Below are 13,932 nucleotides of genomic sequence, written 5' to 3' on the forward strand. Positions count from 1 at the left end.
TGTAAATATTAATTAGGTAGATTAATTAAGTAGTTGTATGCAATCGTTCCACGAACCATCCACATGAGTTAATTTTCTCATGAGAATGTGAAAACTATTTATGTGAATTTATTACAGTTCTCAGCTGATAAATAAAGATATAATTGAAAAAAAATCTTATCAAATCATGAAAAAGACGATTACAGAGATTAACACAATCTCTATCAATAAAAACCTTCATAACGCTTCTCTATTTATCCATGTAATTATTCAGGTCATTAATTGCGACTGGCATTTGATTAAATTGTGTTAATCGTGCACATATTCGTGCGACATAAAGAAACTAATTGGGATGTCAATAGCCGCTGCGCTACCTTTGCGATCAAACAGCTTTGCTAGATTTTGCAATAAATTTGTGTATGCGTATATATCGCGTTTAATCGAATAAAATACATTCGCTGCTTCGCTGACGGGTCGAATTAGCTCGCAGCGTGGTTTTCATAAAGCTCCAAAAGCCCGTCGCTTTGTCGGAATTCAACGGAACGCGCGCCGATTTAAAGCGCAACTCCGCTCGTCCGCATAAAACTAAAAACGGTTTCTGTCGGATTTTTACATTGTAAAAATGTACATGTCATTGGTGCGAATTTCGCAAATGTAAAATATGCGAATAAACGAATGTATCTCTTTTTTTAATGTATTTCTTTTTCTGGAAAAATTCCCATTAGCCGAAAGCGAAAAATCGTCGCGCATGTTACTGATTTCGAGGAATAATAAATATCGATCGTAAGTAAATGAAGACACGTGCCGCGCAAGAATCCGTCAATGAAACACAAAATGAATCGAACTGGTTTCTTCACACGATAATCTCTCGCATATTAAATTCTTGACTTACTATAAATAGCTCTTTTTCACGATTTTTCGTATAATACGGAATAAATTGAAACCCGAAGCTGAATAGGAAATTCGTTATCGTTTTTCCAAAAGTAAATACTGTGCTCATGTAATGAGAATGCAAATGTGATTTTCGATTTTTTTCAGATTTTGATACATGCATGATTTAAGTATCATTCCTCGTAAAATTTATATTATTAAATTACATTAATCTTAATCGACTGTTTTGCGTCTGTTTATTTTCACACAAAAAGATATTGTCATTTAAGAATTTTTTTAGCCTATATTTCTAGTTTTTTGTATATTAATATTTTGGTACATTAATAATTGGTTTGATATATTAATATTTTTCTTTTCAATAATAAGTTATTTATTCTCAGTTACTTTTATTAATTTCTGATATTAATATATTTATTCCTTTTATTATTTTATTAATATATCTTTAACAGATTGCTTCAAAAGTTTTTTCTCTCTCTTACGATTAACGTTTCATATTTGTGTTTCATTTATCCAAACACCCTTGAACTCTTCTATTGTTTCGCAAATTGACATATATTCTTTACATTACCATCTATAAATTATGAATTCATACAGACTGGGGGGGAAAAAAATGAATGGTCGAAACGTCCTCGATGAGAAGGAAAAAATAGCTATCCGGTTATTTTAGGCATATTTTCAGACCTGTCGTCTCGTCTGTTTTGTTAACTATTTTGTTTAGAAAGAGAGATGTACATAAGACTTTCTTATTGATTTTGAGATTTGTAAAATCTCTAAGGAATACCCTTCCGTGATATCCGTTTCAAGAGATTCTTTGGAGAATCAATCCTATAACAGAATTTAGCCACTACATGTGTGATATATTATTAATTGGCCTAGCCTTTTTGTCAACTTCAATTATTATGAAAATTAGAATGAATAAGACAGTATAAGTTACACTAAAAAAAGTAACGTTATATCAATAGCATTACATTTTAATTGAAAATAACATTTTTATTAATTCAATAACACTATTAATAAAACAAATACTTCATGTTCCTCTGGTTTAATAAAATTTTACTTGTTTCTCTCTCTCTCTCTCTCTCTCTCTTTCATTAATACCGTTATATATAAATCAACAAGATTATTTTCATTGAAAACAATGCTGTTAATTTTTTTCAGTGTAGAATGAAACAGCACATGTAAAAAAGAAACAGTATATATACTCTTCTCTCTCACTTTTGTTTTAGCAAAACTGCTCGTGGCCAGACTCAGTTATGGGGTCTCTAGTTTCAACGATCCTGGAGAATCTGGACTCATGTCGTGCAGGTCACAAAATATGTAAACCATGACACGCCGAAGCTGCGACGAGGATCTCTCCGAGGAGCAAAGAATGACGGACGCGTCGTCCGTTCGCAGTGACGTTTAGCCGCGCTCTGTGAGAACACGAGATGCAACGAACGGTAGAAAAATGCGTCCGCCTCGCCGTTAGGCTCTGTGTCGAATGCGTGACGTGAGCGTGTATGCGTGAGTCGCACGCACACGCGCGGAATCAGCGAGTAGAGAAGAGAAGTAGCGCTTGAAAACAGAGAAGAGAAGCGCGACGAGGCCTTCCTCTCGCGCAGGTATATAGGTATAAGTATAGGTATAGGTATAGATAGCTAACCGCGTACAACAGCCAACCAATTTCTCGCATGCGCTTCGTCGCGATTCCACGTCTTCGTGGAAATGATCGTGGCCACCGAAAAACGAATATATACTCGCGTATAACGTTTCGCGCGATCTCGTCTTCGGAGAAGCGAACTTTGTAAAATCGCCTGACACAGTTTTCATTCGACGGTGGCCGGCGCAACGCGACGCGACGCGAGACACCGCACGTTGTTGCCTCCCTCACGACACAAGTCGTTGAGGCGAAAGGAATGTTACGCGAGAGAAAGAGAGAAAAAGAGGGAGGGAGGGGAGAGAGAGAGAGAGAGATATCTCCGCTATCCGTTCTCGCGCCGCCACCGCTGCCGTTTCCTCCTCCTTCTTCATGCGCGCTTGCGAAAAAGAATCCGGGAGGCGGGAACGTCGGCGGAGTGATTTTCTCAGCGGAATTTTCGCGGCTCGAAGACACCCGCGACCGATACCAAGAATCGAGTGTCTCTCGCTTGGAAGATATACGAGATGCGATATCACTCGAGAACGAGAAAGAAAGCGAGGGAAAGATAAAGATGGAAAGAGAGACTACGGGACACACGGCGTGCCTTGCTTGCTTGTGTTCTCTCGCCCTCTCTCCGCTCTCCTCTCGCGGTCACTTCTCTCCCTCCTTGCACCTCCCACTCGTTACTCTCTCGCTCTTTCTCTTTCTATCTCTTTCTCTTTCTCTCTCGCTCGCTCGCATGCACGCACATCGACTCTCTTTTTTTCCCCGTCTCGTCCAACGTACCGTAAGACTTCGGGGTCTGACGTGAATCAGGCGTGACATTGGCTCGACACAACAAAACTTCAAATCTCACTAATGTACACATATACACATACATACGTACGGTACGTGCGTACGTACGCACGCACGCACGGGGCCGCCGCGAGGACAGGCGGCGGGGAGGGGAAGGGGGAAGACTCTGGCGATACACAACAGCAACATAAGCGACAGGAACGACGATGACGACGTCGATGGTTGACATTGACGTCGGCGACGATGAACGACGAGTGCAAGACACTCGGCGACGTCGCCACGAATATAGGTTAATGTTCGGGGCGCGACGATGGTCGTCGCGCTCTTTCTTTCTTTCTTTTTTTCTCTCTCTCGCTCTCATTACTCATTCGCTCACTCGTTCATTCGGTTCCTCGCTCGCTCGTATTCGCGTCGTGACGTTACGAGGCCGTGGGATGCCGCCGGCGACGGCGACGGCGACGGCGACGGCGACGGCGACGGCGACGGCGACGACGACGACGACGACGACGACGACGACGACGACGACGACGACGACGACGACGACGACGACGACGACGGCGACGACGGCGACGACGACGACGACGACGACGACGACGACGGCGACGACGACGGCGACGGCGACGACGGCGGCGACGACGGCGACGGTGGCGGCGGCGGCGACGATGACGACGACGACGACGGCGGCGGCGGCAGCCACCTTGGGAGGGCTCTCGCTCCCGTTCTCCAGGCGAGATCATCTCGCGTTCGCCGAACCGAGTCGCGCGGAAATTCGGAGCAGACTCCCAGTATCATTGGGTATTCCCGGGGACAAGGATGAGGGAATCGGAATTGCGGGCAAAGAACGCGCGTCCGCGCGCTCGCGCACGAATACGCGGACGATCCACTCACCAGTGCGAAGAAATTCGTGTGGCAGTCCTCCAGGCTGGCGCCGTTGGTTTGATGCGACGGATGCGTCATGGCTTCTCCATCGTACGCCGTACACTCATTTAGTCTAACACTCGAACGGCAACTCCGTCGCCGATCTTATCCCGCTTGCACGAGAATTCCGCGGTACGAGAGCGGGCTAAACACCGCGCTTTATTCACTCGGATTCGTACATTTAGAAGGGTTTTCACTTCTCAATGGCGACCGTAAAATGGCGGCGGGCGGCGATGGGAAACAACAAGCGCAGCCGCCGGGTGCGCCCCCTAACGCTCACTGCCGCAGTTCTAGTTGCCGTCGACGGCTACCGTCGCTGCTGCTGCTGGTGCTGCTGCTGCTGCTACCACCACCACCACCACCACCGGTGCTGCTGCTGCTGCCGCTGCTGCTGCTATTGACACCGCGACGGCGACGACGACGACGACAACGAGCGTGGAAAAGATGGCGGCGCTCATCAGGCATGGCTCGTTTACCAGCGCGTTTAAAAGTACATCGGCTATCCTCGCCGCCAGCACGGTCAGTGAATTTCTAATAATTCTAGACGCCACGCGCGTCTACACACACAAACACCATCCAGTCATCCATCGAACGTTATTCACTCGCGTCGTCGCGCGCGCGAGTTATACGTTCGTGGGCGACGGCACACGCGTCACTAACCGAGAATACCGAGATCGTCATTTCTTTCCACTTTTTTTTTCCCCCGCAGGTGATCGCGCGTCGCGGAATCGCCCGGTACAAGAAGCAGAAGAAGCCAACGGTGAAGGCGCGGATCGACTCCGCCGGGGAATCGCTCGCCGCCCGCGGGTAAGCGCGCTCGCGTCCGACACGTCGTAGCGCCTCACGTCGCGCAGCCGTACGGTAAAATTTGCGTTACGTAGCGGCGCTGCCTTACTAACGGTGGCCGCACCGCGGCCATATTAACCGTTTCTACCACCACTCCCCCGCGCCTCAGCCAATCGTCCGACGAATCTGACAGGTCCTCAGGGCCGTGCGTCCTCGCTTCTCTCTCCCGACTTCCCCTCTCCCCTCCCCCTCACCCAACCCCTCCCCGCTCTTCCACCCCCGTGACGTCGCGCTTTGACTTTTAATGTCCATTTCTACCGATGTAGATTCACTTTAATCTTGGATCAACTTGCTCTTTATCTTTTTCTAATTTTTAGAATTGGAAAAAATGAAAAGTGAGTTGAATTGAGATTAATGTTAATTTATAATAGGGGGAAAGACCCATTAATGTTCATTTTTATCAATCTAGATTAACTTTAATCTCGGACTCTTTATTGTTTTCTAATTTGTACAATTAGAAAAAGATAAGGTCAGTTGAACCGAGATTAAGATTAATAGAAATGGGCATAATTTTTAGAACTAGAGAAAGATACAAAATAAATTACATTGTAATTAAAGTTAATCTAAATTGGTAGCAATGGACATAAGTCCGACCTACATGCCGATTTAAAGTCGCAACATACGAAAAATAAATAAAAATAAAAAAGGAAAAAAATGAAAGACCGAAAAAGAATATTTACGTTTTTAGTGTTTCTTTACATTCGTCAATCTTTTTTTCCCTTTTAATATCAGTTTAATTTATTTTTGTTATATTATCTTTGTTAATTGTACATTTCTGTTTTCATAATTTTCTCTTATTTCTATGTTTTTACATAGCTTGCCGTACAACAATAAACGCCTTTATTTATCTATCTATATTTCTATACCGCTGTGCGCGATTTATATCCATTTCTATCAGTATAGATTAACTTTAATCTCGGTTCAACTTATTTTTCATCTTTTTCTAATTCTCAGAACTAGAAAAGGATAAAAAGTTGAATCAAGGTTAAAATTAAACTACATTGATAGAAACGGAGTAGTTACCGAGCGAAAAATTGACCGTGCAATTTCCGCGAGTTTTCAAAAGCGCCAGATGGACGGGTGACGCTGTGACGCAGCAACGGTAGACAAAAGGGCCGAGTTCAACAGAAAAATATTACATTTCTTTTCATATAAAAAATCGAATAGTAGAAGAAACATGCGAGGAAACGATTCCGATACGATTGGGTTTGTCGACTCCAAGAACGCGGTGTACTCGTCGCCGTGTATACATAATCGCGGAAAAGATTCTCATTTAAATTTTTCCCCTTCTCGATTAATAGACAGATTAATCAACGGAGTGACTTTCGGTCATCCGTGACGATCGCCATCGACAAGATCGATTCTCCTGGAACAAATGATGTTGAATCGAGGAGGAAAAGGCGGTCGCGATCGGCGTCGTACGGTACCCGCGACATACCAGGATTGATTATTGATTATTGTTTACGAAAGCGAACCGCAGCCACGTCGTTTTGCGAATTTCGGTGCGGGGCACCCGAATGTCCCGAATACGCCGATGTTCAGCGCCGTCCAATGAGAGAAGGAGAGCGCGCAGGATGGCAGCACCGTACGGTCAGCGGGCATCGATCTCTTCCCCGCTCTTCCTTTCACCGCTGCCCTTCTTTCAGGACCCTTTGTCCTTTCCTCTCACGCGTCACGACAAATTTCATCGCGCGGGAGAGAAAAAGAGAGCAAAATTCCTTTCCTGCGAAAAGTGCGCGAGTCCTGAACGTTTAGGTCCTGGCAGTTATCATTGGCCAATTTTGGAGAGATCTATCTTTTTTACTCTCTTTCTCTCTCTCTCTCTCTCTCACTCTCAATTGTCTGGATTTCAGGTCAATTGTTTCTCAAAACGAGGTGAAAATTACAAAAGTGAACGAATTTATTAAAACGCTTATAATTCCATTGATCGACACCTAGTAAATTTGCTTAGTTTTATAATTTTCACCTCGTTTCAAGATTCATAATTAACTCCTTAGAGGTCGAATATATATATATCTTAAAACGAAGTGAAAATTATATAAAATTAAATGAGCGAATTTGCTAGAATACAGTTTTATTTATAATTTGGTCAGTTCTTAATGAATTTGCTTACTTGTGAAATTTTCACCTCATTGCAAGATACATAATCGATTCCTTCTAGAAGATGAAAATTGATCCAACGAAATGCAGAAGCATAAATATTTTGATGTCTCAATTTTAGAAACTTTGTTTATTTCTTTATTTCTGTTATTCTTCCCTTGCATTTAATTTGCACTCTGACTTTTATTTTCGCCAAGAATCGAATTGACGAGACCATTGATATAAATAATAAAAGATCGTTTTCTCTTCTTCTTACTCCTCATTTTGAAATTTTCTTTTGGACAGGTATTGGATATCATCATGAAAAACCATCGGAATTCAATTTATTTTGTTTTAATGTCCATTTTCATAATGTAAATTAACTTTCCTGCTTCAACTTACTCTTTACCTTCTTTTTTTAGTTCTAAAAAAATAGAAAATAAATTAGACAGAAATAGACATAAATTATTCAAGATGTTGTTTCACACCGAGAAATCTTGTGACGCCGAATTATTATCTACGATGTGAGGCGATTGCGTATATCTGCTTTCAGATTTCTGAGATCGCAAAAGTCTTACGAACCCTCGGAAAACGCAGCCGAGAGAATCGACAGAATCTGCGAGAATCAAACCATCCCCGTGAGCGATGACACAAAGCTCGAGGATCACGTTCTTCGCTTTAAGCTGTTCGTCGCCTGCGAGAGGGAGTTTAAGCATTCTATCCCCAACTCATTGCTTTACACCATCGAGAGTATCGGTTGGCAAACAAAAAAGTTTCTCGACCTATCAAGTGTCAAAGATTCATCATACTTATCAACTGAAAAAAAAGACATTCCCAAGCAATATCGAAATTGGCCACCTTTTGATACACTCTCTTATTTATTTAAATAATAATAATAATATAATATATTATTTATTTAAATAATAAAATAATATATAAAGATCCATCTTCCGAGCCCACTCTTTCAAACTTTGGTTTTCTTTTATTTTTTGACAAAAAGCTCAATGATAAGAAATGACGAATATTTTACACCAACCTGACGTACGGCATCGATCAATCGACAATAATAAATAAGTGTGAATCTTAAATACATAGGGGATCTGAAGCAATTTTATTCGACACCGATAGACAACACGACTCCATACGAAGCGCTGCGTAAAATGGATTTGCCCAAGAATTTGCACATCCAACAGGATTATCATCGATTCCATCCGGGTGAGATATCCCACGGAATTTACAGAACTGTCACGCTGTTTTTCCAATGGCCCACAGGCCAGTGTTTGTACAGTGATAAAATTTCCTTTTTTTCTCTCTCCAGATACCGACTCGATGTTCAACGGCAAAACGGCGTTCCCGAAAAGCTCCACTCTCGTTACTGGTTTGAAATATAAGAAGAAATATCCTGGGCATATCCAGGACAATCCATGGTTGGACGAGCAGATGAAGATCTAAGGGATCATTATTGAAACAATTGCAAAAGTTGTATTATATAAAAATAATAAACTTGTTAAATAATCATCACCCTGCGATCTTCTTCAGATCGGACATTCTAACGTACAGAAATAATGTATACCGTGCCTATCAATGTAGATTATTTTTTATCTTGATTCAATTTACTTTTCATCTTTTTCTAGTTCTAAAAATTAAAAAAAAAATGAAACGTATGTTGAGATTAAAGTTTATCTATATTAATGAAAACGCAGTAGCCACACAATGTACGAGTTATAACACGCAAAAAACTGAAGCAGTAAAACGTAAGCAATAAGCGAATTAATCAATCACAGTAGAGACTGTACGGCCATAACATAAGCAATAGCAAATTCAACATGTTAATTTTTTTTACGTCTTACTGCTTATAAGTTTTTCTGTAGCATGGCGCTCAGAATGGTCATATTTAATGCAAAACGTTTTCTTCGCGTTTTTTGATTGGATTTTACTTTTATGTCTAGAGCAGTTATACGCAACCTTTTTTAAAGGTCACTTTGAGAAGGTCATTTTTAGAAATAGATAAAATCTTTTGAACCGTATAATGTATATTTTGTTTGTATATGATTTTATATTTTCGACTATCAGTTAATGATCACAAAAAATCATAGATGGATGTCATCCGACTCATAGACTTCAGGTTATATATCATTGATTTACAGGAATATTCATACAAGTATATATAGATCTCCAACGGATGTCCTAAAAATGTTTAGAAGACATCTCTACATTCTATGAACATTCTAAAAGACGTTCCTAGAATGTTTCTCGGATAAAGTGTACTGTATAAATAGTTATTTCAGCGAAAGAAAACTTCCAACGGTTGCAAAATAAACATACTGCTGAATCTCTCTCAGTGAAACGTTTCTGCGACGCTCTTACGACCTGCGTAAGTACATCGACATTTTGTGGGAAATTTTAGTTTCTCAGGCAAGTCAGGACGTGAATTCGATGACGTGTAAAGTACTTGGCGAGACCAAGTACATACGTGATCGCGTAACCACGGATGCAAGCCATAACTTCTCCTCGATCGACCCATCGGTCACACGTAGCAACGTGCCGATGTGGTATCAAGACAGTAACCAACGGACGGAGCGTGATTCATTTGCGTACAAAGTACTGAGTATATACGAAAAACGAGTCGTAACGATCGCCGATCAGAATGCCTGGGATCGCAAGTGCGACTGGTCTCCTGTCCGCGCGAATTCAGCCGATTCGCAGACCGAAGCCTAAGGTGAAGATAAGAAAAGAAAAGAATATTAGCAAAATCGGGACGGGCGCCGCACGTGCGCCTCGTTCCCTTTATGTCAGCCCTTCTCTTTATTTATTCAAATATCACGTATATATACGTAGAGCGTGGAATTATCGGGTTGTACTCGAGCAGCTCCGTTCGCCCTTCGACCGTTTGCCGGCCTCTTTAATCCTTATCCTTACGGTTGCTCGGTGTTGTGCAACCATCCGGCGGATTGCGAGGCAAAGGAGGTGGTTCGACGTGCTAAGGACACATGGGTAAAAAATTCATACCTTATGTAAGAGAAAAGATAAGTGTGATATTGTAAAAAAAATATGTCTACATGAACAAGAGTAACATTTATATTATAAAGAGCAATATGAAACGCGTAATATGTATGATTATAATGTAAAATAATAATTGATCCTACATTACTCGCGTGGGGTATTTCTGACACCCCAACATTATTCTCAATTTTTATTATTCTCTTTGATGATTTATAATTAAATAGAGATTGATAATATTTTGTACATCCTTTAGGTAAAGATAATATATATTGTAAAATTTTTTTTAATTATAAAATAATTATAAAACAATTTTAAATGTACGTGTATAATAAATTATATAAATAGTATTCATACATTTAAATTTATAAGATCGAAGTATCCTGAATACTCCACGCGAGTGATTAATAGAGCTATCATAGGTAACTGTTTTAGGAAAGCTAGGGAAGAAAGTACTTAATCTCAATTGTTGTCATCTTTCCTATAAATTACAGCGAGTTTCGTTTATTATGTCATTTAACGAAACTCGCGCATTTTTCATGATACATTTTTCATTAGGCGACCGAAGGGAAAGCACTTTTGCTACCGGAGGAGATGGAAATGATACGGGCGAGCCTATTAGCGGTGGGTGCAGGCGGAGGTGGTGGCGAGACTGCAGCTGGAAATGTCGGAAGTGGCGATGGTTACAATACTGAGATGACCGCTTCGGCGGTGCCCGAGGAGCTCTTCCGGAAATACACGGAAACCGATTCGCGACCTTTGACCCCGGCGCCCACGCTCGCCAGCGGACCAACGGCGTTAACTGGTCGCGCAGCCCAGGAAGATTTGCCGGCGACCTGCAATCCGCGCGAGCGCACCACCCTGGTTCTGGATCTCCGAACGAGCTCGCAGAACCAGCAGGTGGTCGGTGTCAGATACAGAGTCTCACGACGATTTGTCGCTGCTGATGATATCTTTCTTTCGGCCTTTGTTGTAGACAGATTGACTCATTGCGCTCAAAGATAAGTTTCCTTATCAAAGGAGAAACGATAAAGCGATCTAAGAATAATTGCAAAGATAATTGCTGTAGTTAGGATAAAATTCTCTTACAAAAAGCACTAATAAAATATACACAAAAGAGAAGGTAATTAAAATTATTGTAATATGAAAATAATAAAATATAAATAAAATGAATACACGAAAGAACGGTCTTTGTTGAAGGATTTAAAAATTTAGCTAGATACAAATCTGAAAATAATTTAAACAAACCATTAAAATAATTATATGTAGAACATTTTAATTGGTTGTTAAAATGTCAAAACTTTTTGCACCATTATCATTGTAAATAATTATTTTGATGATTCAATAAAATTATTTTCAGATTTATATCTGTAAATTTTTAGCTAGTTCAACAAAACCATTTCTTCTACATAGAGATATTAAATATAAAAGAAAATAAACTGATTTATGTAGTAACATGTTGCAGGTAATTAAAATTAATTTAGTTTTAATTTAATTATTAAAATATAATAATTAATAATTTGTGAGAGCAAATAATCCGTGAAGAGATATTGTGATACTGAAAGAATACTTTAAACTTTAAACAATCCCGAACACTTTCAACATTGGAACTTTTTAAGCTGGAAGTGATTCTTGTTTCTCTCTATTTGAGACGTCCGTTCGCGAAGGTGTTATCGACAGTTTATTCGGATTTTAGGAAAACGAGACGTTCAGCTGGCACGCTCTTACACTCGAACTACCGCCAACACCTCGGAAAAGTGAAATATTTATCTGCAAGCCGACCTCACGATCGCAACATTCGTTAGCGATACCTGTGCCACCTCCTTCGTCACTTTCCTCGCCTATCGCTGAAAAATGCGAAACGGTAAGTCAATTTCGTTTCTAGAGATAGTTATACGTGTACCTTCTTCTCTTTTGAGACTGCTCGACATTTGAAAAATAATATTATCATCGCTTATACATCGAAAGAGTTCATCCCGAAACGTGGAGGAAGAAGTTGACAGCGACAACGAGCAGCAACCAACAATTACACGAAGACGGGGAAAGCGATTACGTAAAAGAAAGTGTAGGAGGGGCTCGACTTACGGCCAGCAAACGGAAGTTCGCGATCCGCTCGAGCCTACGGTAACACAGGTTTCGCAGATCGGAAACGGATCACGGCGATCGTCGTCAGTATCCATAAAAATTAGGCATCTGCATGAAATTACACTATGTTTATATATATATATATAATGAGAATATATACAAAGCCAATTGAGATTAAAAAAAATTAATTTGTCTTCTCTAAAAATTAATATTTTTTAAAAATAATTATGTTTTCTTTTCAATGAATTGTAACAGGCTTCACGTAAACGTCGGCGAGGTCGATGGCTCGACATCTCCCAAGAAGAGAACGTCTGTACAGGCAACAAGTCACACGATGTCTTCGAGTTTTCTCGAACCAGACATATTAAAGCATTTGTGCAGAGAGCTGGATCGTGACAAAGTGGAGGCGGAATTCTCAATCAAGGTAGATGCTTGATCTTCTATTGCCTTCGACCAATAAAAATCTTTTCTATAAATAATTTAATTGTTTTAGAGACGAATCGCCTTAGAAGAAGCGTTACGAGTAAAAGGCGATGCATATACTTTGCGGGGATCTCGTCAAACTAGTATCAGTCCATCGGCGGAAAACGCTCCTCGGATATTCTCCCGTCAAGCGGCGCGATTTGAATTGCTCGACAGTCAAAGTCTTTGTGGTATGTCGCATGATTTTAATTAATACGTATCGATATGTGATTTTCTACTAAAACAAGTAAAAATTATTAAACAAAACGTTCCCGCAAGCCATTATTTCTTGAAGCTTCTGTATTTTAGAATTTATAATACATCATACGCTATATAAAATACCTTTTCCTATTTTATCTCATCGATTGGAACTCACGACAACGTAATCGTTACAGGTTTAACGTCACTTCAGTACCTCAGTAAACACGCCTACGTCACGTCGGGAAGAAAATTGATATTCGGTCGAATATTTAATAAATTTAACGAGGAGGCGTTGCATAGCGCGCGACGCATTTCACCGAGCGATATTGAAGAAGCTCTTGGAGAAATGGTTGGGAAGGCATTGACGGATGAGCAGCGATCTTATATAAAGTCTGTGATAGGAGATGTAACTCAGCCGCTGGGATTTAGGGAGTGGTGCGGATTATGCGCCGCTGTCGAAAGGCTGCTGTGTTCTTTGCCATCGAGGGAAAGCGATCCACCAACGTGGCTCGAAAGAACAGACTTTGAAACTCTGGAACGAAGACTCAAATCAGCTAGATCGGTAGATTTCACGTTAGCATTGTTGTTGAAGGAGATTCGTGATAGATAGAATATAACGTGTTTCTTATCATATATACTCTCTTTTTCTTTATCACAGTGATCGCTAATTATAATGTTCGTATCGTGTAAATCTTGCGATGAGTTTAATACGTTATAATTATTTGATGTAAGCCTAGAAAATAAAATTTTTTCACGGTTCTACAAACGATCCCTAGGTAATATATATCTCGACGAAAAGTGCGCAGCGAATGTTAAATAGTTTCAAGCAAACACGCGTACATAAATTATGAGTATTAATTTGTATGTAAATCTCACGAATGAAAACTATTACAGGATGCTAACTGTTATTTGATCAATAAATGTGATTATCGAAATAAAATCTATCTTCCAAAAATGTGCAAATTTCGATTATTATGATATAAAAAATGGACCATGGATCAATTCATTCGTGACATTGATATGTAGTTCTTTGTCATATAACTGCTAAATCGAACATT

At 40.5% G+C, this 13,932-nt stretch overlaps 3 protein-coding genes across 6 annotated transcripts in view; 2 read left to right on the plus strand and 1 right to left on the minus strand.

Annotated features, from left to right (window-relative positions):
* The window catches only part of skd (mediator complex subunit skuld), a 34,476-nt gene extending 30,219 nt beyond the window's left edge, over positions 1 to 4,257 (minus strand). For all 3 annotated transcript variants that reach the window (XM_087409788.1, XM_087409786.1, XM_087409785.1), the window contains exon 1: positions 4,172 to 4,257. In XM_087409788.1, the coding sequence (XP_087265914.1) occupies positions 4,172 to 4,240 (69 nt within the window). In that variant the 5' untranslated portion in view covers positions 4,241 to 4,257. The remainder of the gene's footprint in view (positions 1 to 4,171) is intronic.
* mRpL50 (mitochondrial ribosomal protein L50) lies at positions 4,239 to 8,647 on the plus strand. Of its 2 annotated transcripts, XM_087409798.1 has the most exons (5): positions 4,542 to 4,720; positions 4,911 to 5,008; positions 7,680 to 7,882; positions 8,222 to 8,341; positions 8,445 to 8,647. In XM_087409798.1, exons 1-5 carry the CDS (start codon positions 4,646 to 4,648, stop codon positions 8,576 to 8,578), a joined length of 630 nt encoding a protein of 209 aa, XP_087265924.1. In that variant the 5' UTR covers positions 4,542 to 4,645; the 3' UTR covers positions 8,579 to 8,647. The 2 variants fall into 2 exon arrangements, with proteins under 2 accessions (XP_011066692.2, XP_087265924.1); XM_011068390.2 differs by lacking the exon at positions 4,911 to 5,008 and having other exon boundaries at positions 4,239 to 4,720.
* A 140-nt stretch (positions 8,648 to 8,787) lies between these two features.
* On the plus strand, positions 8,788 to 13,643 carry LOC105153410 (hypothetical protein). The gene is made up of 8 exons (XM_087409792.1): positions 8,788 to 9,845; positions 9,965 to 10,120; positions 10,685 to 11,029; positions 11,823 to 11,990; positions 12,095 to 12,294; positions 12,467 to 12,635; positions 12,705 to 12,864; positions 13,069 to 13,643. Exons 1-8 carry the CDS (start codon positions 9,774 to 9,776, stop codon positions 13,482 to 13,484), a joined length of 1,686 nt encoding a protein of 561 aa, XP_087265918.1. The 5' UTR covers positions 8,788 to 9,773; the 3' UTR covers positions 13,485 to 13,643.
* The last annotated feature ends 289 nt before the right edge of the window (positions 13,644 to 13,932 follow it).

Source organism: Acromyrmex echinatior, chromosome 9 (genome assembly GCF_024713525.1).
Source record: "Acromyrmex echinatior isolate Ae372 chromosome 9, ASM2471352v2, whole genome shotgun sequence".
Lineage (NCBI taxonomy): Eukaryota > Metazoa > Arthropoda > Insecta > Hymenoptera > Formicidae > Acromyrmex > Acromyrmex echinatior.